Below are 25665 nucleotides of genomic sequence, written 5' to 3'. Positions count from 1 at the left end.
ACATTCATTATTTTCTAATTTCAATACAAATATGTTTATTATTTAATCCCTTCAGCTAGCAATAGAAATCCAACTTACTGCTCACCTGTCTAATGCCAGGGTATTTTTCCATCATTAATTTGTCCATCTCACTGTCAAATACAATGTTGACGTGGCTCTGAAGGCGAATCCAAATGTTGTAAAGTTTGTCTGTGAGGGACTGGCCTGGCAGCATACTCAAAAAGGATCGGTCAATAGCAACTGAAGAGTCTTTTTCCTGGCAAGACACAACCAAGAACACAGGCAAGATGGAAAAACCTCAAAAAGGCCAAGCTTGGTTTTATTTTTCTTTCTTAGTTTAGCTCTGAGAAATGATAAACTCTGGAGCTTGCCTTTATGTCTTTTTGCCATGCATCAGTGACAAAAGAGCCAATATATCATTCTTGTCAGTAAGTATCAACAAACCAGCAACCCCATTAAGTATTTACCAGCCTGTTTCTTTCTGGTAGAAAAATGGACTCAAAGTTATAAGCAGACTCTTTTCTCTTCTTTTAAACCAACACACATTTATTATCTCACAGATTCTGTGAGTCAGGAATCTGGGTATGGCTTAACTGCGTTCTCTGCTTCAGTCTTTCCCAGCCTGTAATAAAGGAGTCAGCCAGAGCTGGGGTCTCATCTGAAGGATAGGGGAAGGCTTCACTTTAAGCTGACAAGGTTACTAGCAGAATTCAGTTCCTCAAGGGATGATGGCCTGAGGGCCTCAGTTCCTAGTTGGTTAATGGCTAGAGGCCACCTTCAATTATTTGCTATGTGGGCTTTTCCAACATGGTACTTTTCATCAAAGTGTGCAACCCAAGAAGGTAATAGAGAAGTTTGCTTAGAGCCATTGCTTAATGGCTTCTTGACTATGTACATCCCTTACTTTGTAATTCTTAAGGCAACCCTAGAAAGTATTCCCACATCAATACTCTTTATGACACTCTGTAATCCTGCTGAATAATTGATTCTCATATGGGCATCAACTTTACAGTTTTGGAAAAGCATGACCCAAAGTACTTATAAAAATGCAGGTGGAGAATCCAAGAATGGACTAACAGTTGCCAAAGGGAAAGGGACTGGGAAGGATGGGTGGGAAGGGAGGGATGGGGGGGAAGAAAAGGGGCATTACGATTAGCATGTATAATGTGGGGGGAGGCACAGGGAGGGCTGTGCAACACAGAGAAGACAAGTAGTATTCTATAGCATCTTACTATGCTGATGGACAGTGACTGTAATGGGGGTTGTGGTGGTGGACTTGGTGAAGGGGGGAGCCTAGTAAACATAATGTTCCTCATGTAACTGTAGATTAATGATACAAAAAAAAAATGCAGGTGAAACAATTTCTTAAAAGGGAAAACATCTGCCCTATGATTTTCTATGTCATCAGTTAAGATGTGGGTCCCCAGGTGAGATGTGTCAAGTCACTGGCTGATCTCCAGGCCTCACTAGAGTATGTAACCAATTCCTTTTTAATATTTATGTCCCTGGCTCTGCCTCTTCTCACCCTACCTGCCAGAGAGACAGGCCCTGAGGCCTTAAGCCACCTTAAAGCACAACCTACTGAGTATCTGGCACCTACTGGCTGGGTATGACATAGGAGATAGACAGATGATCCCATGAATATGTCAGTAAGAGACCTACCAGTGTGTTGGGGGAGGGTGGGTGAAGATTTGGTAAATGAGAATTTTTTTGGCCCCCATTATTGATGAAGTGGACATGCCCTCAACCCTGAGGAATCAAGGAGTCTTCTTTTAGCAGTAGGGAAGACAGATGTACTTACTACTGTGGGTGAAGGAGTCTCAAAGGGAGAGATGGTCACCTGTATGATGACAAGGGCCCTGTTAGCCTAACCAACTGCTTATGGCACTACCTGGCTCAGGACTACGTGTGAAATGAGACCATCTCACCAGCATATGTGTCCTAAACAGCACCTGGCCCATGACAGGCTTTCAATGCTTTGTGAGAGGGCTGCCATGGGAATGGAATGTGGTGAGCAAGTTGGAGGAAATAAGAGCATGTCCCATTAATTAGAAAGAGGGCACTGTGACTTTAGGTAGCAAAGACCTTAGGAATCAGATACTGTTCATTTCTGTAGAGACTTGGCTTTTTTTTTTTGAACAAAGGGTTGCCCTATTTTCAAGGGTCACCAAAATAAAGTTCTTAGCCTTAGTTCCTGGACCTAGCTATTCTACGGCTTTCTTCCACAAACTGGTCTAGGGTCTGCAAATGGCAGATGTCCCTTATACTAATGATTTTAAAAGCATACCTACACTGAAAAATCAGAAAACTTAAGCAAAACAAAAGAAAGCTCAAGCAGAAAGTCTGGGTAACCTGGAGCACGTGTCCATCACAGACCCTGGCGCCACCTGGTGATGGGCCTGCTTCACAGCGACAGTCCGGGCAGCTGGAAGGGGGCCTGAGAGCCCTGTCTATTCAAGTGCATCCAGAGAGCTTATGAGGGCTAGGAAGGCCCTCAGTGACCTCAGCAAGCTTTCTCAGTGCCTGATTCATCTTTATACCCACTGAAGAGCTGGCACACTGAAGGGGCTCAGGAAATATCTACTGAAGTGGGAAAACTGAATTCAGGTCTACTGTTTACTGAGGAAGAAATTAAGGCCTCAAACCTGACAGTTCTACTCTGGGAAATCCCTAGAATCTACAACACTGCCTTCCTGACCTGACACTGGAAACCTTAATGAGCCAAAGGCAAAGCTGGGTAACTTGGGCTCTAGCACCATAGCCTGGGAGGGATGTTAAGAGCCCAAGGAAAGCAGACTCTTCCTTTCAGAGCTGCCAGTGACAGCAGGTGGCTCAGAAAACCCTACATGTAAAATTTTATCATGAACCACATATATTTTACAGTGGAGACAAAAGTGTACAAAATTACAGCAACTCAACCAAAGTCACGGGGGCAGAACCTCGACCTCTCCATGCTCAGACCATGCTTTCCCCCTGGCATTACTTGGGTACCCCCATCTGACAGCTCACACAGCTGTACAATCCCCAGCCAGCACCTCCTGGCACCCACAGTGGCTGCGCTGTGGAAGAACCAAGTGTGTCCATTTGTGATACCAGTTCCACGAGTCCTGACCTCAACTGTGGCAGGTGCTGCCACCTCACACGGGAGCTCCCGCTCTTGGGCCATCAGTGCCAGAAGCTTTCGGATCAGAACCATGTCCTTCATGACAACCTGCAAGTTGACCGTCTGGCCATTGGTAAACATCTGGTCCCCCAGGCGACTGACAGGGCGATACCTGCAAGGGAACACACGGAATCGGTGGACAGCAAGTATGGGGGAAGGGTCATACTTTTCAGCCTCTCACCCATTGCTACTACAAGCAACTCACAGCCCACCACCCTCACAACACAACGGTCACTCCAACAGCATTCAGGACAGAGAGGAAAACACCCCCAACCATCTGCAGCCTGGGAGCAGAACTGCTGCTCTATTTCCCAATGCCCTGGGCCCTTTCATCCTCCCTTAGAGGTTATTATTCAGTCACTCAGTAAACCCTGTTCAGGTGAAATTAAATCAGTGAAATACCTTGAGGGTGGGACCACCAAGAAATCCAGAAAGAACACACTGGGGTTAAATCTGGACTCCATGCCAACATCTTCCAATCCCAAGAAAAGGTAATTCAGAAAGAATCCTGGTTTGAAACAAAGCAAAAAGGCTGTTTTAAATCTCTATGTGAGGACGTGGATGGATGGCCACAAAACTTTTACTGAGTGAGGACAGAGAATGTAAGTCGACATGTACAGTAAAATCACTTTTTTAAAAAAATGAAACAAGCAAAAAACAGCCTCTGAGTGCTGAGAACCTGCACACAGGCCAGAAGACAGTTCAAGAACAGGTACTGCAGAGACAAGAGTGCTTTGCCCAGGGGCTAAGATGGGCAAGGATGGGAAGCAGAACTTTCACTCGTTTCTTACTATCTTCCTGTACTTTTAGACTTACACACATACTTACTTTCATATTCATAAAAAATGTATTTGATATAAGGGAAAAAAATTAAGCCAAAAAAGTTAGCCTTTTTAAAAACAAAACAAAACACCCTCCATAGAGATGCTACCAACAGGGGACCCTTTGTGGATCACAACTAAATTTTAGGTGCCCTTAAAAAAAAAAAAACTACAGAGAGGAATGAATGTAGTGTGATAGGGCCTCCCACAGAAACAGTCATACTAACCTGAGTGCTTTTTCCCTTGGTATCATGTATCCCTTAAGCAGCATTTCCATTTTTAAGCACTTATCTTTACACAGTGGTTACATTCTGAGTTCCTGAACACTCTCAGAAGGTGAGTGACATGAGAGCCTGAATATGCTGCATAGCTTGTTATACACTCAAGGGGAAATGGAGGCTTTTCCTTTTTGTAGGGAATTAAAAGTCCTAATTTAAAAATATCCAAGTTCATTTTTTTGATCCATAGAAGGAATTCCCATAGAAACCTTTTTAAAAAGGCTTTTATTTACAGGTATTTAAAGTAAGGTGAGTTATATGAAATTTTCTAGAACTATGCAAACTGTATTAAGTAAGGCCCACCGCAGCTGTCATTTAATGATGAGGCTGACTTACAGAAATTGTCAAGCTCACAGTTCTTCCCTGCTCTACAATGCATCAATGACAATGTACCCTGAACCCTAACCAAGCCTATGAATACATTTCAGGAGAGATACAAAAATCACAACTTTGAAAATATAGAAATAATAAGGTAGAGTAAATGAGTGTAGGAAGCTAAAGCTGGAAGATATAGGGCTATTTCTTTAAGCTGGTACAGCACCTTCATTCTTCCAAAGGGTGAGAAGATGTTCTCGGGCACTGATGGGTGTCAGGTACCCTCGTTTTCCCAACTGAGCTTCCTCAATTCCTGGAGCCAGAGGAGAATCAAAGCACAGTAAATCAGTAACAGGCACTCCTTCTATAATGCGATTTATCAATTCTTTCTCTCCAACCTGCCAAGCTAGCAATTTGACCACAAACATCAATTAGGACGGCATATTCTCAGCTCTCAAATTTTCCACCCTCAATCTAATTTGTAAAGTCATGAAAACAATGTAACTATGATATAAAATCAATAGAGCAAAAGAAAAAAATCACCCACCATTCCATCACATTATCACTGACCATTTTTATACACTCTTTTCTAATCCTTTGGTTTATACAGTGTTTCAGGACCATTGTTATCTTAAGTGTGGATTTACATTGTAACCTTATTTTGCTCATTTGGTGTCATCTTGTATTTCCACATGTTGCCACAGCGTATGTAATGGCTGCATGATACTTGCTGAGAGGATGTTTCTTAAGTGACTTAAACCATATTCTTGTATTTGGACATCTGTGTTGACCCAATTTTTTTTTTACTGTTAGTAACTTACACTCTGATAATGTTATGTATGTGGGTTTTTACCAGAAAGATCCATAAAGTAGAATTATGGATAAATGAGTATGACATTTTTATGGGTAAATATATATTCAGTTTCTTATAAATATCAGGCTGGTGTGTGAGAGGCAGATTGATTTTGGTTTCTCTGATTCAGCAAGATCACTCTGGGATACTGTCTATCAGCTATAGTCAGAAAATCAGACTTGATGCTACCATTTAGGAGGTGGGGTTCCAGACACTTGGATGATTAACAGAGGTTAGGTAATGTGACCCTCTAGTTTCAAAATTATCAACCTCTTCTTGGATACATTCACTGACATCAAGACAGCTCAATTTTCCCTTTTTATGTACTTATCAGGACAGGAACTCTTATCTTGTCTATGCTCCAAGCACCTGAGAGTCTCTAAAACACAACAGGTATTTAATAGTCACTGGCTTGCATATATGTATGTTCAAAATATCCTATGATAGGTTATAGTTAAAAACCCCACTTTTCTGTCTTTTTCTACACTGGTAAAATCCAGCTTCATCCCTCCTCCAATTCTCCAATTAAGTTTTTTTACCATCTACAAAGAAAATGTCACTACAGAAATCTGTAACTTGGATAACAATTAATAGACAAACCTAATTTATTTAGCTCATCTATTATCTATTAATAGTAATTTAAGTCATTTCCTACTTTATGTAAATAATACCATGGATATGTCTAAGTCTTATGAAGTAGAACTGCTAGGTTAAGGAGTCTACACATTTAAAATCTTGATTCCTATAAAAGCAAACCACTTCATCCACTCAATGCAAATGAATGATGTGGGTAGGCAGCGAAGAGAAGCTCTGACCTTCAAGGACAGCTAGAGCATCAGAAAGCTAGGTATGTTCTGTGGGAAAATGGAGACTCATTAAACTAAAGAACAATTTTGTGAGCATTTCTAGAAATGACTATCTGAACTTTCTCTACTACCAAACAGGCTTGAAGGGCTGAGGAAGGTCAGCTGAATTTGGTAATGCTCCATGGCTTCTTTCCCAGAAAGTGCTTGGTCAGGACACACCCTCACCATAGTTTTATCACCATAAAAGTAGACTGGGATTGTTCGATCACAGGGTTTTGGAGACAGAAGAAATCTGTAGGATGCTACACCTCCTCACATGGGCTACACCCCTCCTAACAGGACACTTCTGCAGCCTGCAAAACTGACATCTGCCCAGATGGGATTTCAGTACGTCCCCAATGTGGGTTTCACTGAGCTGTGAGAACTGCCATGTGAGAAAGGGGTCAGGAGGGCCAATGACTTGGAGAGATTGGATCACAGTGGGTGGAGTATCTTGGCCTTAAGAGCTCTCATTTTAAAATGCTAATGTGCATCGTGAGGCTCCAGGAGCACTCTGGACTGTATGTAGCATTTCACAAGTTTATGGTGCTCCTCATGGGATCACCAGTAAGTGGGGACCAGAGAGGCACAGGCCTCAGTGCTTGGCTCCCTTTGGCCAGGAACACAGTCAGATGCTTGCTCGGAATACTCACTGCTTACAGATCACCTAATTCATGGAGCTACCGCCCTGTGTCACCTGCAGCCTGCTCCAAGAGGAGGCCACATGGTCAGGTCTCCACCTTGGCACTATGGTTACCGGCATGGTTCTTGGCATGAGGCTGAGTACCCTGAAAGTAAATATTTACCAAATACTAAAATTCCAATCCCGAAACCATTGAAGACTACTGTTGACTTATTTCTAATGTGCAGGATTTTGGGTGGTACTGTCATATCCTCACAGCTGCAGTGTAAGATTCCTTCAGAGGAATGGATTTGACAAAGGTCCTGGAAGGCAATTTAAACTAGACATTTGCCCCAAAGAAAGAGTTACCTTCTGGAATTCTCACTGCCTTTGTTCTCAATCTATAACCACTTCCTAAGGCACCCTACGGGCTAGAGCAACAATTCCTAACCTTAAAAATTGTCTTAAGGTCTATTTATATGTAAGGTTATAGGAGAATCCACCCTTGTGGTTGCTAACCGTTACCCATTAAACAAAATTAATCAGGCTTTCTAAATGTAGTGTGGTATCCTGGATTGGATCCTGGAAGACAAAAAGGACATTACTGGAAAAACCAGCCAAATTCAAATGAAGACTGTACTTCAGTTAACAGTAGTGTACCAGGCCTAATTCCTTAGTTTGGACAAATGCACCATGGTGACCTAAGATGTTACGTTAGGGTAAACTGAGTAAAAAAAGTACACAGGAACTCTTTTGTACTATCTGTGCAACTCTTTCAGAACCCCTGTATTAAAAATATAAGGTTTATTAAGAAAATATTGATAAATGGGTTTGCTTCTACTGCTACGGTCTGAAAGTCTGTTTCCTCTCAAGTTTCAGGAGTTGAAATCCTAACCCCTAATGTAAAGGTATTTGGAGGTGGGGCCTTGGGGAGGGTAGAACTCTCATGATTGGCATTGGTGCCCTTATAAAAAGACCTCAGAAAGCTCCCTTGTCCCTTGCTGCCATGCAAGGTTATAGGGCGAAGTCAATGTGGAAGCCGGCCTTCACCAGACACTGTATTTCCCAGCACCACAATCTTGGGCTTCCCAGCCTCCAGAACTGTGAGAAATGAATGTTCATTGTTTTTATACCACCCAGTCTGTGGTATTTTTGTTACAGTAGCCTAAATGGACTAAATTATTCTGTCCTCAGTGTAAAAGAGAGATTATACATCTCTAGGATTATACATCTCACTTCCCTGCCTATTCCATATTCTTGAGCTCTAGAATAAAGCTTAGTAACAATATGCTGTGCACCTTCATTCATGAAATTTCCTCAGTTCTGGGCAAGAGGTTTTGTTATCGCCACCATACGATGTTGGAAACTGAAGCTCCAAGAAGTGACCTTTTCTAAGCCACTCAGAATAAGCAGCAGAGTGAGGTGCCCATCATAGGCTAGGCATTTTCCACCCTGGCATGGTGACTGTCCAACAGTTAACATCGACAGTGCACATACTAGGTAGCAGGCACTGGCCTCAGTACTCAAAATGGCTATCTTATTTAATCTTCACCACCTCAAAAGAAAAAACAACAACAAAAATGTTTAAACAAACCTACAGCTACAAAAATAACAAAGTGTGAGTACTAATTTAGTGTCTCAAATTTTTTCCCAAGTACCCCAAGGGCAGAGGGGAGGCAAGGAGACCCTCTGCAGCAGGGATCTGAGTGCACAGCCAGGAGTGCCTGCACAAGGCACTGATGTTCTTTGGCCACTCAGTGTTCCTATAAAATTTTCCTACATGTAGCATTTTACTTCAAAATAAGCTCACACTTTTTGACAGTAAAATAGTTCTAAATATTTGCCAAGTGAATTTCTTAATTTCTTCCTCAAAAACCTTTCAGGAAAATGACCGTCTGAGGCAAGAGGCACCTCATTCAGCCTGTAGGGCACTGCCTCACTTAGCTCAGCACGTCAGCTCTTTGTAATAGCCAAAGCTGGGTGCTCAAGGACCCCCGCCAGCCAAAAGCAGCCTGGACACTGCTCTTCTGCTGGCCCATGGCAACTGAGAAACAGGCAGCAGAGAGGATGATGTATTATTCCCAAGGTTCGAGACACATCTGGTGGCCACAAGTTGTAAAACACGACCGAGGACCATGCAAGGCCCAGCCTGCTTACCTGGGGGCTCTGAGTCCTTCCGGTCAGCTTTCTTGTGCACCATAGCTGGGTATGCAACTGTCAGTTTGCTGTTGTGCTCCTTTCGGATAACCGACCGCCCGGTCCTACGTGTGAGGACAATTGGGAGTGAGAAGAGGAAAAGCCCCACAGGACATTTAGTAACAGCTGTGATCCTTTGGCCAGAGGTGCCTCACTTGGGGAAAGGCAAGGCGAGAGCTGCATACTCACTTGCAATGGGGACATCGCTTAGCAGTCATATGGGCCTTCCAGAAGGAAGCAGTGAGTCTGCTCCTGCTCTCACAGACATTTTTTACCTGTTAAAAAAAAGGCAAAGGACCTCAGAGTGCCATTTGGGAAGAAAATCCAGTATGTAATTATTTCATGCTTTTCACCTTTTTTAAAACAACAGAGGGAGCCAACCTCTCTCTTAAATACAATTTTCCATAGAACCCTAAAGTGGCCATGCTCCGCCAATTACTGAGTGACTTCTTTAAGCCTTGTATTTTCTTCATAATATGCAAATAACAGTCATGACCTCACCAGGTTGTTACTAAGAGATCACGAACACAGTGGGGGCTTAGAACACAGCAGGTACTCCATAAATGCTAGTTATTTTAAAACACACCTTTTTGGATGCAGCTGGTTTACCCTCCCCACCGCCTTTCTTGGATGGTTCTCAGGGTTCTGAGAAAGGCACATCCAGTTAGGCTACGTGAGTGGTTCTGAGCCTGGCTGCAATGCATGCCATGACCTTGCTGGACACTGGACCTGAACCACTGAATTTCATCTAATCCTCTCATCAGTCCTGCAGGCAGGCAGTCTGGAGTCCTGCAAACCAGGACGCGAAGGCTCCGGAACAGTATGTAACTTGCTAGGCCACAGGCCACAGGCCTTGCCAGAGGCAGAGCTGGGATTCAATTCCAGGTCTTCTCTGAGAAGCCAGAAATGTACCAAGTGGCAGCACAGAGGGAACTGTGATAATTAAGCAAAAAAGCGAGCATTACAGGATAAGAGAGACAGGGTAACTCACATGTGCACTGTGGGACCCCACAAGGTTATTCTGTACAATTGTGGCTGTATATTGTTCTAGTTTTTCCTGAATTTCAAAGGCAGTAGGATCAGCATTTTCTTCCAGAAGCTGAAAGATGAAGAGATAACTGTACTATAGAAGCAGAACAAGTATATGATTACCAGCATCACAGAGGCCAGACTCTCCAAGGGAGGGAGAGTTTAGTTTGAGGGGAGAGAAAGAAACCTCGTGCTGCACTGCATTCTCAAAACAGTGAGGTGACGCTGCTGTTAGAAAAAAATATCAAAGAACAACCTGCCTCCAATAATAGTGGCCTACGTTATTTAGACCTAACCTAAAACTGAAAAGAACCAAGACAGGGTAAAATATTTAAAAAATTTTAAAGCTCTGAAGAGGTCAATGAGGAATACCCAGACTGAACTAAAGGGAACCCAGGAACCCAGGAGGTCAAAGAGCAGGGAGGCCACACCTGCTGTGATGCGGGCTGTTGGTGGAGGGACATCCCTCTGGAGAAGACGCTGACAGACTGCCGTCATGCTCCCTGGCACTGCACAACATGGCAGCCCTGGCCTGGGTGTAGTTTCCAATGCGGTAATTTAGAACTTTTTATTTTGAAGGCCTCAAATGATGAAGGGGACAGAAGTCAAACCCTAGACTTAGTACAAGGACAGGACTCTCACAGGATACCTTCCCTCCCTTATCTCACCCGACAAACACAGGTTCCCAGACCAGCCCTGGTACAGAACTGCAGCCTGGAGTCCAATAGCCGGGGCAGTCCAGGCAACCTTCTGCTTTGAACCTAGACAGCAATGGTCCCAAGGCACTAAGCACACAGCAGAAGCAATAAGAGTCCTCTCTGGAAAAAATCAGCATCATCCTAGGTTTCAAATCATCCTTACAAATGTGAAGGATATAAAAAATTATATGACAAAAAAAAACTGTTTGAAAATAATTACACAGGGACAAGGAACAGGGGGGTTTCTGAGGACTCAGGACAGTATCTTGACAATGAAGGTGGGCATACTGGTGACAGTCTGTAATTATTTGTTAAACTGTTATCTATGATTAATGCTTTCCTAGGTGTATATTTTACAAAAAATGTTTTAAGGTAGTAAGGCATCATGAATAATTTTATGCAAATAAATCTGAAAGTTTAGATGAAACGAACAAATTCCCAGAAAAACATAACTTAGTTTGAGTAAAGGTTTAAGAAAATCCTTACCTCTCTTTCAATCTGTCTTTTGGACAAATCTAACTGTGAGTTAACTTTCTCTGTTCCCCGGCAATGTGATAAAAGTGGAAATGTCAGTTTTGTTACCAGGCAGCTCTGCTATGGTAAAATGACCTTGGACGATTAGACTGCATCTGAACTAGGAAGACTATGAAGGAACTATAAACAGCTGGTGGGAAACCAGAACATTAAGCTTCCCTGGTGCTAACAAGGTGTGTCCTTGAGGGTCTCTGGAAGCTGAGTCCATGACACTGGCACAAAAGTTACTGAGTCCTATTTGGGGCATGGGGCTTCTAAGGCCGTATGGCTCCCATGTCCGCTGTTGTGATCTCGTTCTTTTACCCTTGAACAGCTGGTCACGTGGAGAGCCAAAGAGGGCAAGCCCCAGATGTCATGAGGACAGCCACTGAACAGAAATGTCTGGCGCTGCCCTACTCGGATACTGTGTCTCTGATCTTACACAAACTCTTCCAGAGCATTTGAGAGAGAGAATTCTCTAACTCATTTCATGAGGCCAACATGATCTAGGGAAACAAACTCAAAAGGACAATATGAGAAAGATAATTTACAAACCAGCGTCACTCATAATCACAGGTGCAGAAGTCAGAAGCAAAGTATCAGGAAATGAAATCCTCTCAGCATATTTCAGTACCATGAGAAAACATTTTCTACATTAAAACAGACCAAAGAGAAGTAACAATCCAGGGCAAAGCATGCATCTTGATTGTATCCTGGGCCCAGGAAACAAAAAAGCTCACTGATGGGTAAGTGGTATTTCAATGTTGATTTCATTAGCATTTATTCAATTACTCTATGGCTTCTTGTTTACACACCTAGCTGTTAGTATCCAGTTATAAGACACAAAGATCAAACATTCTGGTGACTCTGAGGATGGCACTTCTTAGGGACCACACACAAACAGCACTTGTTCCCAGAACTTTGGCTTGTCTGATATTTCATGATGGCTACTCCCCACCTACCCTGTTCAGAATTCTCTCAAGCTCGTAGACTGCTTGCAGGGCCCCAACTTCCAGGACTCTTAGCTGGCACACTAAGAGATGAATCACAGCCCGGGAGCAAGTCAGCATGTGACAATTTAAACAGGAGCCCCTGAGCAGAAGGTAAAGTTTCTGAAGAGGGAAAGAAAAGCAAGCTATTAGAAACACAGTAGTCAAGGTGATTCTCAATGTACTTACAATTTTTTTATGTAGTCATTTTACTCCTTTAAGAATTCCACTTCACTCCATATACCTAGAAAGACCTCCACAACCCTAAGTACCAGAAAAATATTCCTTTATATTTTCTCCTACGGTTTCATTATAATTCCTTAAAATTTTTAATTTACTTTGGGTCTGAGGTAGGGAACTACCTTTATTTTATTTAATTAAGTACTAAAAACTAAATTTAGTATTTATTTAAATGTTTAAGATATTATTTAAAATATTTGGTATATAAATAAATACTAAATTTAAATAAACACTAAGTATTTATCCAAGATAATTCTCTTTCCTTAATATTATTAACAGACAAAAATCATGCACTCTACCATTGTATAGTTTAAAACAAATTATGGAGGCTAGATTCACTGGCATAAAAGCGGAAATTAGGCCCCTCAGACAAGAGCTTCATTCTTAGCTCACCGTTGGCCTTCTGAGGCTTTCCTCCTCCTGCCACCAACCAAGAGCCTATAAGCCCACCCGAAGGGTTCCGGGAGGCTTGGATAACTCCAGAGGTCCCTCTCCTGCCAGGGTGGCTCTGTATGGATCTCTGAAGGGCTTGATGGCCTGACACATATAGTTTAGGGGATGACTCTGAATGCTTTTTTCCTCGTATGTAAACAGAACCAAGCTGTGGCTCTTCTCAACTGGAATCAAACTTGGGCTTAAATCCATTTAGTCAGGGCTATAGGCCACGTTGAATTTATTAGAGTTAGCTCCTTCATGTTTTAAATCTCATGATAAAGAACACTGTCACTCAGTGTCTGGAGCGAACCTCCTCAGACGCCTCCTGGGAGGTGGGGGTGGCACTCACAAATCCCCACTGGCAGCTCCTGAGACCCAGGCAGCCAGGGCGCCCCGGGGCGGAACGTACATCAAAGAGGAGAGGGTTGTACACGGTGAGTGGCAGCTCGATGTGGCCCAGGTGGCCAGGGCAGTGGCTGAAGTCCTGCACACAGGTGGAGCACACCTCTTTGGAATCTGCAGGGCCCAAAGCTAAATCGTATAGGCCGTTCACCGACGGGTTCCCCAGGCTGTCCAGGTAGTGAGGGTTGGTAATGGACTTAACACTTAATTTCCTAATGAGATAAAAGACAAAGGGAAAACCAAGGTTATCCAACTTCTCGATGTTTCTTCTTTGGCACTAACAAAGCCATAGTCAAGGGATAATTTTATGTCTGTTTCTTCAGACATGCTGACAGCTCTGAAGTGCAGTATCTGGGTCGGCCATGCTCACCACGGCAGCTCGGCACTAAGCACAGGGCCTGCATACAACAGTGGCTCAATAAATATGTGTTGAATGAACAAGGGTGATAAAATCTTTAAAAAACAGATTTAGAGGAAATCTTGCACAAGTACACTGGAAGACTTTATAAAAAGGAGCGAAGTACCTACAACACACCAAATGCTTTAAAAGCAGCATTTAGTCTGATTTTAACCCCCTGAGATAGGCACCACTTAATGCATTTTTCAGAAGAAAATTGAGGCTCATAGCAGTTAAGTGATGTAATCCAGGTGACTAGGCCAGAATGGAGTGAGGGGAAGCAGGATATAAACCAGACCTAACCACAAAGCCCACATAGTTCAGTAAAGGGGAGGTGACCCATACTCCCTGTATGCAAGAGTAGTAAACTGACGAGAATTAAGTGCAAATATGCGAATCTTTGAGAACTATAACCTGTTTTGTGAAAGGTGTCATCACTGTATTTTATATTTGGTTTATATTTATAAAGGGTCTCCCACAGGACACCAACTACTTTTACCAAAATTACATTCATGCAAAGTTTGCCTTTTAAATTTAGAAAATAAACTATCCAAATTTCACAACCTAGGAAAAAAAACCACCATTAACATGATATTTTTCTATGAATACGTTTTTTAAAAATGTAACTGGGGTCATTCTGTATTTATAGCATGGCACTTGCCCATTTTCATTCAGCATGAATTGAATGGTTTTGTCACTAAAAATTATTTAGAAACATAATTCTTAACAAGTGCAAAATGTTTCATTATATGGCAGTTAATATAATTCACTTCTATTACATGTCAGCTGATGAAACATATCTGCATGAAGATTTTTGCACAGAATAATTCAAACTTCTATTTTCTAAGAATACAATTACTTCCTCAATGGAGTGGAATCCCTGAATCAAAGGGTGCAAAAAGTTTTGAAGTTCATGTTCTGCTACCTTGCCTTCCAGAAATGACAGACAACAGTGAATTGCCTGCCTGTCTGTCCTAACGAGCACTGAGTCTTGACACTTAAAACTCTTTCCAAAATTAAGGTGAAAAAATGCTACTCCATTGTCACATTAATAATTGATTTTTTTATTGAGATATCTTTTAAGCTGTTTCAGTCCTTGTTTTTTTTAATTAAAATCTTAATGTTTTCATTACTGTTCTACACGAGCCCTTACAAATAAGGACTTTTATCTTTTACTGTTACTGTGGCAAATATATTTCCTAGTTTATAATTTGCCTTTTATCATTTTTTAATATGTTAAATTTTATAAATTCTTTAACAGTCTCATTGGGATATAACTCACATACCATATAATTCATCCACTGAAAGTGTACATTCTGTGTTTTTTAGTAAACTGCAGAATTGTGCAGACATCACAATCTAATTTTAGAACATTTCCATCCCCAGTAAAAGAGACCGTGTACCATCCCCAGTAAAAGAGACCGTGTACCACTTACTCTCCATCCCTTTTCACCCTCCTCACCAGCTGTAGGCAATGACTAATCTGCTTTTTATCTCTAGAGATTTGCCTATTCTGGACATTTCACATAAATGGAATCACACAATATGTGGTCTCTTGTAACTGGCTTCTTTAAATGTTAAGATTCACCCATATGAATCTACTTCATTGTAGATTCACCCATGTATCTACTTCATTGCTTTTTATTGCATACCATCTATTGTTTGTCCATTTATCAGTTGATGGATATTTGGGTTATTTCTCCTTTTTGGCTATTACAAATAATGCTGCTGGGAACATTTGTGTACCAGTTTTTGTGTGGATATAATTTTTCATTTCTCTTGGGGAATTAGCTATGAGTAGAATCATTGGGCATATGGCAATCCTATGTTTAATTTTTCAGGAAACTGTCAAACTGTTTCCATAGCAGTATGTCATTTCACATTCCCACTAGTGATGCATGAGGGCCCTAATTTCTCCATGTTCTCATCACCACCTTTTGCTATTTGACTTTTTGAAAGATTATTTGCCTTTTTATCATTGAGTTGTAAGAATGTATACTATGTTCTGTATAGAAGTCCTTTTCAGATATATGATTTGCAAATATTTTCTCCTATTCTTGTCTTTTCACTTTCTTGATGGTATTGTCTGCATCAAGTTTCTAAATTTTAAATGAGTTAAATTCACAGGACATTTCTATGGTGCTTTCTTCCACTACCTTTAGGCTAAGTCCTTCTCCTTCAGAGTTGGATAAACATTCATCTATGTTTCCTTCTCATTATGAGCTCCAAAACCTAACTGGAATTATAAATAAGGAAAACATTTACTGTGTTAAGGTGAACACAGACTAGTCTTGGTCAAAAGTCCTTCTCCACTAGACCCGCTCTCTACCACACTGTGCAAGCTGGTAGAACTTGAAGGCACAATGATGGAAAGAGTGGACAGCAGGGGCCAGCATACACCTGTGCAGACTGGCAGAAAAATTATGTCCTATGCTTACAAAGGCAACACATATAGCTCACATCTGAAATTGAATGCATTGTTTTGTCCTCATCATTAGTCTTTCTCTACTACAAGGTAATCAGAGTGCAGCATCTGTAAGAGTCGCCAAAACAAAAAAACCCAACCTGATAACGTCCCTAACACAGAAAGACTATTGCCACGTCTTCTTGCTACCCTTGCTGCTACAACACTATGCTGGTTCCTACAGCCGGAGGCCTGGCAGGGTAGAAGCAGCTCTTAGAGAGAACCCAGCTTTTGGGGGAGAAAGATTTGACCTCTAACTCTGCTCCCAAATAGGAGAGAGTACAGGGGAATAGGTTTTCCAGAACACTGCAAAGCCAGCAGTAGAGTCATTGTTCAGGGTCATCTAGACTGACCCCACTCTCCTGCTCTAATTCATACAAGAGGGGGCCTAATGGGAGGAGGAGCGCCCCCTACTGGTGTGAACATAAACATTCCTTTTAATGAAGCCCCAAAACAGTTAAGTTCTCTCTCAGTGTTGACTTATGAACTAAGTATAAAATGATGGTGGTACATCAAGAATTTAGCGCTCAGATCCAGAGGACCCTGGAGTCTACCTGGAGACCTGTTGGTGTGATTCCTGTCTACATGGTCACTTTGCTGCTAGTAAGCTAATCACATCAGAAATTTAATCTAACTCTATGTTGGTGTGTGTGTGATCTCTTTCCACAAACCTGCAGCCCACCTGCAACCCTGAACTGGGTAACCCTGGAGGAACTACTTAGCTTTTTTCTCACCTAAAAATTGGGTATTGCAGCAGCTCCTTTATGATGATTAGAAGGTAACATAAATAAAACATAGCCCTTGGAACAAAGTTCCTGTCTCCTGCAGGAGAAGAGGAGAAAGTCCCTCTGACCACTGCAGGAATATGATGGAGAGGGGGCCAACCAACAAGGATGCCACTGGAGAGAACAGAGCTGGAGACTTAACAGACTTTGAGGACTAATAGGGTTTGAGGATGGCCTTTGCTGCTTCCTGGAGAGTCACTTTATTCTCAGGACTTGAACTTCCTCTTCTGTAACTGGAGACACCATCACAAATGGTTGCAGTTAAGGACTGAAAGTGCCAAGTGCTGAAATGGATAGTTCCCTCATCTACCCATGCATACACTCAACAGATACCCACTGAGTGCTTACTATGAGCCAGACACAACTTTAGACGCTGGGGAAACAGACACAAATCTCTGTGCTCATATGCTTTAGGTTCTACTGGAGGAAGGAAGGCAGACAAAAAAAACAAACTAAGTACATAGTCTTGTGAGATGGCAGAAATGCTATGGAGAAAAATAAAGCAAGAAAGAGGAAGGATGACAGACTGGGCCAGTGGTCAGGGAAGCGCACACTAAGAGGGATATGCCTGAGCAAAGGCCTGAAGGAGATGAGGAGGCAAGCCATGCAGTCACCTGGCTTTACAGGAGGAAGAAGCAGGGAGTGCAAAGGTCCTGGGGTGGATGTGTACTCATGGTTCTCTACAGTGTCTGGAATAAGGGTGAGTTAAGAAAAGTAGCAGAGGCCGGAGGGCCCTTCCAGACCATTTTAAGGACTTAGCTTACTCCAAGTGAGATGGAAGCTATTAGAACTCAGCTGAATAAAAGGTAGTATAATTATTAAAATTTCTCAACCTGAGACCCAAATAGGTCTACAATGTTAGTTACCGGTATACTTGCTCATGCAATTTCCTGTTTGAAAGTCCTTTTAAAAAATTCAAGCAACCTGAGACACTTGCTTTTCAATGAAATTCTACCTATTGATGGCTGGTGATAACAGAATTGGAATTTCTGGGCTAGCACACTGTTACCAATATTACCAGAGTTGTAGATCAGGAATTTATTCATCCTTTCAGTCAACCTAAATTAAGGATGAAAGAAAGGAATGAGACCTACAGGAAGCTCAAGGCTAGCGAAAGGAGACAGAAATATTAAAAAATTCAAGAAGTGAGTGACAGACAAATGCATAAAATGGGGAAAGACCTTAGAAAATAACGGAGGTTTAGCTGAGCCTTAGGAGTGGAAGTGTATGCTGGGGGTAGGGAGAGAAATGGCAGGAAGTGGGTCCCTCTGGCAGAAAAGACATTGCATGCCAAGGAAGACTGAGGGAAGACCCCACTGTTGAATTATTTCCAGAGCCGGTTTCTAGAGACCAGTTTGCATTAGACTAGGCACACCATTTCGGAGGGGCGAGTTTAGTCTTTAGAGGAGAGTTCATGTTGAGCTTTTGGTATATGAGTTTAAGATCTCTGCAAAATTGAAGAAACAACTGAGTCTGAAAATCAGGAAAAGAAATTTGGTCTGGAGATTTAAATTTGAGAGTACCGAACATGAAAGTGGTGAAATTGTCTAGAGACATTTAGGACAAGAAAGCAGTATGCCTAGAACAAAACATCAAGAAACACCAGTATTTAAGGAAAAGAGGAATCAGCTAAGGAGCCTGAGAAGAATTAGAATATAAACCATGAATGCAAGGACTTTGTACACCGATGTGTCACCAGCGCCTAGTTTAGTATCTGGCAAAAACTGAATGATTAATTAGTATTTGTGGGTTGACAGACTGATCGAAAAAGAGATGAAGGAAGAAATAGAAAACTTGTTACAGAAATATAAAACGTAGCACAATAAGACCCTGGAAGAGAAGTTTCAAGTGTCGTCAAGACTGCGAAATGCTACGAGATCAAAACGGGGACTTTATTAATAATAGAGTCCCTTGATCTAGTAACTAGGCAGAGAATACAGGGGGTCCTAGAAAAGAGAAGTTGTCGCCTGAACTGAGTCTTGAACGATAATCATTTTATAGACAAGATTAATTATGTCCTTAATTAACCGCGTTAGGGATATTATACCAACTCCACAAACGCATCAGTGAGACTGACGGACGATAACGCCGCAACAGAGGAACGCTCTCCACTCCAGCGCCAGCTTCCCCATCTCCCGGGCGCTACGTAGTGCCCGCCGGCCGAGACGTTCCCGGAACTACGAGTCCCAGCAGGCCACGCGCCGGACACCGATAGCCTCAGAGAATAACGTGGGCGCAAGACCTTTTGGGAACAGTAGTTTAATGGCACCGACCTCATGAGACAGACACTGCATGCTTCCCACAAACTCCTTACTTGAGCTCTTCGGCCGAATACATCCCGAAGGAAATGCCCTGCAGCCGCCGCCAGGGAATTGTTTTTGAGCCCAACATTCTCCAAGTCAGTTTCGAGTCCTGACAGCGGGAGTTCTAATCAACACCGCCAAAACCCTCAGCCGAACGCCCGCAGCTACCATGTGATTTAAACTGCGCTTGCGCACGAGGCAAGCTCACGGAACGAGTTACGAGGCCGCAACCACTTCCTCTGTGGGGGTGGGGAGGGCTATAGTTTCACCACTCTCACTCGTCCCCTTTATTTTGAAAACAATCAAAGATAAATGTCATTAAAAATAGTCGTTTTAGACAATTATTTAGAAAATGAGGCATATTGAGCCTTTAACTTCCGAAAAATCTTTTAAACCAGGAGCATGTAACCTATTTTATGATTGCGTTTGTCTCGTCCGGTCTCAACCAATAGTCAAGCTAGACCCCGCCCGCCTTAACGCCCCCCCCCCCCCCGCCGCGCCGCCCCGCCCCGTAGTGAACGGAAGGTCGAGGTCATGCTTTCCCAACATGCTATGCGAGGAAGCCAAAAATGTCGCTAGACTGCGTTTGGCGTCTGGGATTCCTTGGCAGGCAAGGCCTGCTGCAGACAGGTCGGCGGGCAGGTCCATGTGGACGCGCTCACAGTTGCAGGTAAGAGAAACTTGGAGAGTCCATGAGGAAGACCCGTAATCAGCTTACCCCTTTGTGTCCCCTTTTCCCCGAATGTCGTACTCTCTACGACGGAGTAGAGCGCCCATGTGCGTTCTCAGGCCGCGTGCTCCTAAAACCAGGTTCCTCAGTCCTTGAAAAAGGACTGGAAACGCATTTCTTCAGGTGTTATTTTTTAGTTGGCTGGGGTATCCCAGGATTTAGAGCTGTCGTCAAGTTTAGGGTCGAGCCCTCCTGGAGCCTGCATTCAGTGTGTGACTATTAGCAACCTGCCTCAAGTTTAAAAAAAATACCGCGCCCTTTTTCATTTTCACCCAACGGGAAGAACTCAGATTTTCCTAAATAAAGGCAGGTTATGAGCTCCATGTTGTGCTGATGTTGTGGGGAATATCCAAGTGTTCAAAACAACGAATAAAGTTTAAAAGATCTGAACAGGCCCTTTGGATTTCTGTGATTGTTACAGCTTGGAATATGTATCGTTTATATAATTTTTTTTTACTCAGTTACAAGCAGTGGCATTGTGGAAATACGAGAAACAGTAATTTGTGGTGAAAGTTGAGGAAAAAACTAATTTTAGATTGGGTGTTTTCCATTCCTTAAGTATGATAATAGACAAATTTTCTTGTTCGTAGGCTGGAGCCTGTAATAACCATCCGAAAAATTGTGAGGAGTAAGTGAGCTGTGTAACATAGACTATACATTTTATGTGTAACCTTTTCTTCACATTCTATTTGAAAAACAGAAGACGCTTCAGTTAGTATTGAGAAGCCTTAATGCTGCTGTGCAATCCCAGGCCTTTTCTGGGTAGTGCCCACTGTTATTTTTCTACCCATTTCCTTTGCCTGACAGCAACATCTCTCACGCAGCATTCACCCACAAGACAACAGTGGTCTGTATGTCCTAATGTCATGAGAAACAGCATGATTTGAAAGAGTTAATCACTCTCTGAAGTTGATCCCTAGCAGAAAAGTATTGTTTTAAAATGACATCTGAGACCAGATACCAGTAGAGGATGTAATTTTCTAATCACATCTTTTGACAATTCTATGAATGGTACCAATGCCATGTAGGAAGGGGATATATATACAAGATAATGGTGCACATTATCTGTGTCGTAAGTTGACCATATCTTTTAGTGTGATTAGAACATTTTAAGACTTGGTCATGAGTCAACAAGTCTACTATTTTGGATAAAAAGTAGTATCAGCTGTTCTAGTTTAAATTAGGAAGTGTGTATTTGGTACATACCTGATTGTTGAAGGCAGTGGAATAGAAGGCCATAGCTTTCAGGCCTTAGCTTCATAATTGGTCATAATTGCTTTAAGTGGGATAGTCTTTTATTATTATTAAAGATTGCCCATATAAAGATGAGCTCATTAAGTTGTCCTCAATTTCAGTGTTTTAGGTTCCCAAAGTTAAAACTCTAAATTGAACTTAAGTTGCTCAAGGGCTGTTAAAATTTTCCCTGGTTTTATTTAATGAAATTGCCTGATTTTTAAAAATTTGACCATATTGTGTTCCTATCTTGGATCTATTTTGTAATGGTTTTGAACCTGCTGTTGAGGCCATGTCTTCTCAGTGTACATTGACATGAATTATATAGTCAGTTTGATCCATAATAATTGGAAAATTTGGGCTTAAATGCACGGAGGTGGAAGTGAGGTGGGAACTTCATTAATGAACATTAACTTTAGGGCTTTTATTTTTTGCAGAGTCTATTCTGGAAGTACAGCCCTCCCAAAAGTTGAAGGAACTGATGTAACAGGTATATAAATAAATGTATACTGAAAGAATTCCATTTTTATATCAACACCTTGTACTTCTTGTAGTAGTAGTATTGGGAAACTGATATGTTTTGTTGTATTTTTCATTGTAAGGGACTGAAGAAGTGGTCATTCCAAAAAAGAAAACTTGGTGAGTGTTGGTTGTTCATTCAGCACATGGTTGAGTGCTTATTATGAGCAAAAGAAACATTTTTAAGTAAGGAGCCAATGACAGGAAGAGCAGTAGAAGAGCGTTCTGGGAGGGAACAGCTGAAGGATTAAAGGCTTGGGAATTAAAGGTGAAAGAGGAGGATGGGAGAGTAAGGTAATGGGGCTTGAGATTTACTTAAGAGTTAAAAAACATCTTCTGAACTGAGTTCAGGTTAATAGTTACATAAAAATGGTTAATCATGAGCACTGTCATTTGAATCATTTTTTTTGTTTTCTCTAAGAACTCACATTGTTGGTAAACCAAAAATATCTTTGTGGTCTTTAAGTGAGGTAAAATAAAGTAAATGGCGTGGACTGTAAAATTTAGGTTTTTAAATTAATTAGCCAGATCCTTGAATAAATTGCCTTATTCAACATATGTTGAATACATAAGATCTAAAACTTCTTCATGAAAGTTTTTTATAGTAGTGATATTACTGAATGCAATTGAAAGCCCCTCAGAAAAACCATGATTTTTCTATGCTCGAAGACTCAGGTTCTTTTTTTTTTTATAAGCTTAAGTAAATTATAAATATAACAGTAGCTAAATTATAAATATAATTGCAACAGGGGGTGCTGAATTACTCTTATTTCCCTTTTGGAGATGAAATACATAAAATATAACACAGGAGTAAAAGCACACTTGAAACCACATAATCTTCTCTCAATTATTCCAATGAAACCTCCTTTCCTAGTAGTTCAGGGAAGGTCTCTATCCATAGGTGCAGGAGACAGCTGGCCTGAACTTCTTATAAGAACCAGGAGGTTGCAACATATTGATCCTGAATTCAGAAAGAACACATGTGACAGTTCTCCCTGGAACTTGGAGGTTCTGATTCCATAGGTACGGAGTGCAGTTTGTGACTTATTCTCACATACAGCTGAATTAAGAGCCACCAAATTAAATAATAGAGGCATGGGTAGCCCAGAAAGCTGCAGTAAGAATACAGAGGGAAGTAGACAGGAGGAGGTAAGAGTCAGGATAGGTACAGTTTTACGAGGTGAGCATAGAAGTTGTTAGTCTGGAGTGATGGTATTAGGGACCAGGCCAGAGAGGGCAGGCAAAGTACACGTACTAACCACCCTTAGGCAAAAGAACCAGACAGTTACCTCATTTTCTAACTTGGGTGGTCCTGAGAAATAAGAACTGGCTGTAGCTGGAACCTGAACTGTTTTATTGGTCAGTCTGTTATGAAAGCGGAATCACTCATTCACTTTGTGGGTGTGAAAAACCCTGGTGCTGGCTAATTTGTGATTCTCATTCTTAGGGATAAAGTGGCTGTTCTTCAAGCGCTCGCGTCCACAGTACACAGGGTAAGTAGGAATTTGAGGTTTTAGTAGTTTGACTCAGCTGATAATGCATATGATGTTATGTATCTTCATTATTCACAATTAAACTGTTGTGGGTGGATCTGGAAAGTTTCGTAGAAATTGTCTAATCTGTTCCTTGTGACAAATGAGGAAACTAAACCTTTTAAAGTGACTGGCTCAGGGCTGGTTAGGAAATTAAAGCCTTGATTTAGTTCCTTGTCTTTTGTCTCTGAATTCTATGTGTTTGTACTGTACCAGTGATCTTTAAACTTAACTCCCTGAAGAGCTTGTTGAAATGCATGTTCCTAGGGGATAGTTGAGGTATGATACTATAATGTAAGTGATGCATAGGCCAAATTTGAGAAATCATGTACTTGCCATGCTAGAAATAATGCAGTGATTAAAAATGTGGGTCCTGAAGCCAAATGTTTGTCTCATAGCTCAGCAAATAGCTTTGTAACCTTTACCACAAAGTTATCTTTGGATGCTTCTGTTCCCTTATCCATATTACAATTATAGTGCCAAACCCAAAAGTTTGGGTGAGAAGCAAGTTAGAAAAAGAACTGGGGACAGTGCCTAACACAAAGGGAATGCTCAGCGTATGCTAGATGTTCTGTTGTTGCTATAACTTTCCTAATCTGTTAGTAATTTGCATTGTTGACAATTCAAGAATAGTTTTTAGACAGAAACTAAAACCTTGGTAAATGCCTCAGAAATGTAACTTTCTGATTAGGTGGTTTTTTTCCCATTAACTGGAAATTGTACTGGGGAAAATACCTAGAGTAATTAAGTTCTTTCACTACAATATATATGTGGACACTGATCCTCCTTGAGACCATTATCACAGATTTCCAGAATTGTTCTTTCTTTCTAGATGTTAAGACTCATTGGGTCAAATGTGCACTGATGTACTGTAGCAGTTTCTGAAGAAAAGTTTTTAATTACTCTATCTCTGTCCTAGCAAAACATTGAGCTTTCCAGCACCTCGCTTATCCATAAATAGGTACCTGAAATGTAAACTAGAAAAATGGGCCTCTGAGATTGTTCTCAGTTTTTCAATGAGAATGGTCCAGGGCCACCTTCATGTCAAAGAAATTGTAGAATTATGTGTACAATTATCTGACTTGTCTAGGTTTGGGCCCATAAAATACAAGGGACTATCATTTGTTCGTTCAGAAACCACACATTCTACCCTTAGATGTGCTGGATGTAGAATAAAGGTAGAGTCCTTGCATAGTTCCTAAAGGGGTGGAGGACTGAGAAGAGGGTATGCAGCCGGTACTGGAAAAGGATGTACAGAAGAGCTATCAAGATTGGTGCTTGGAAGGAGAGAAGCAGGAACACGGTGTTGGGAAAGAGCATTCCTGCAGCGCCAGCACATGAGCAGAGGCACGGGAGTAGAGATGAGTGGATTGTCTGGTGGGAACCTAGGGTTTGGTGATAGAGAAATGAGAGGTGAGGCAAGATCATGAATGCTATGCTAGCAACTTCTGTTTTTTATCCAAGTCTATTGGAGAATTTTAAGCAGTGGTGTGACATAATCAGACATATTGTGGGTAATACAGCAATGTGGAGATGGGAAAGCTTTCTACATGAATGTATGATAAAGATCTTAAGCCCAGAACTGAACTCCTTTTCCTCCAGACCTACGCATACATTCCCTGCTTCTCATTAATGGCAAGCCCATCCTTCTAGTTGCTCAAGTCAAAATCCTGGGAGTCATTTTTGATGCCTTTCTCTCATGCTGCACATTAGTAAACCCTTTATTTTTTCCTTCAAAATGTACATACATGGAGTCCAAGGCCATTCCCAAGTTCAGTTATTTGCTAGGACCCACAGGCCTCCGTGTATAGTCCTACAGTTACAGTTCATTACAGTGAAAGGCCACAACACATCAACAGAGGGCAAGGGCACATGGGGTAAAGTTCAGAGGAAACCAGGCACAAGCTTCCAAGAGATTTTTCCCAGTAGTGCCACCCAGCACATGCTTGATTCCTCCAGCAGTTGTGACAGGACGTGTGAAGTGCCTGCCAGGAAAGGTCATTAGAGACTCAGTGCCTAGAGGTTTTATTGGAGTCTTGTCATGCAGGCACCCCATGCCTGGCCTGGCACCAAATTCCAGGCTCCCAGGAGAGCAGGAGTTCAGCATGAACCGCATTGTACAAACAAGTTAGACATAGTGAATCTCTCTTACCAGTACTGGGAATGGTACAGCCCTTCTGAAATCCAAGTTCTAGGTGACAGCCAAGGGCCATGATTACAAGCAGGCCATTCTAAAGATAGTAATTTTCTTTTTTGGACCTGGTAACTTTTTTGCACAATATCCAGATTCTGAATACTTACCG

General features: G+C 41.8%; 2 protein-coding genes across 4 annotated transcripts in view; one reads left to right on the top strand and one right to left on the bottom strand.

The window, feature by feature from the left end:
• POLR1A (RNA polymerase I subunit A) overlaps positions 1 to 19529 on the bottom strand; it is an 80133-nt gene extending 60604 nt beyond the window's left edge. For 2 of the 3 annotated variants that reach the window (XM_037012056.2, XM_073241575.1), the window contains exons 1-10: positions 19360 to 19529; positions 13407 to 13611; positions 12296 to 12445; positions 10085 to 10192; positions 9283 to 9368; positions 9055 to 9158; positions 4804 to 4890; positions 3566 to 3671; positions 3113 to 3275; positions 86 to 256 (exon numbers count right to left, since the gene is read on the bottom strand). In XM_037012056.2, the coding sequence (XP_036867951.2) occupies positions 86 to 256; positions 3113 to 3275; positions 3566 to 3671; positions 4804 to 4890; positions 9055 to 9158; positions 9283 to 9368; positions 10085 to 10192; positions 12296 to 12445; positions 13407 to 13611; positions 19360 to 19436 (1257 nt within the window). In that variant the 5' untranslated portion in view covers positions 19437 to 19529. Of the gene's footprint in view, positions 1 to 85; positions 257 to 3112; positions 3276 to 3565; positions 3672 to 4803; positions 4891 to 9054; positions 9159 to 9282; positions 9369 to 10084; positions 10193 to 12295; positions 12446 to 13406; positions 13612 to 19318 lie in introns of all 3 variants that reach the window. The other variant, XM_073241566.1, reaches the window with a different exon arrangement.
• A 338-nt stretch (positions 19530 to 19867) lies between these two features.
• Positions 19868 to 25665, top strand: part of PTCD3 (pentatricopeptide repeat domain 3) — a 46012-nt gene continuing 40214 nt past the window's right edge. The window contains exons 1-4 of the mRNA XM_073241542.1: positions 19868 to 20018; positions 21749 to 21801; positions 21914 to 21950; positions 23278 to 23323. Of these exons, the coding sequence (XP_073097643.1) occupies positions 19918 to 20018; positions 21749 to 21801; positions 21914 to 21950; positions 23278 to 23323 (237 nt within the window). The 5' untranslated portion in view covers positions 19868 to 19917. The remainder of the gene's footprint in view (positions 20019 to 21748; positions 21802 to 21913; positions 21951 to 23277; positions 23324 to 25665) is intronic.

Source organism: Manis javanica, chromosome 1 (assembly GCF_040802235.1).
Source record: "Manis javanica isolate MJ-LG chromosome 1, MJ_LKY, whole genome shotgun sequence".
NCBI classification, from domain to species: Eukaryota; Metazoa; Chordata; class Mammalia; order Pholidota; family Manidae; genus Manis; species Manis javanica.
The sequence above is the reverse complement of the archived record's forward strand: the minus strand, read 5'-3'. Positions and strand labels throughout refer to the sequence as shown.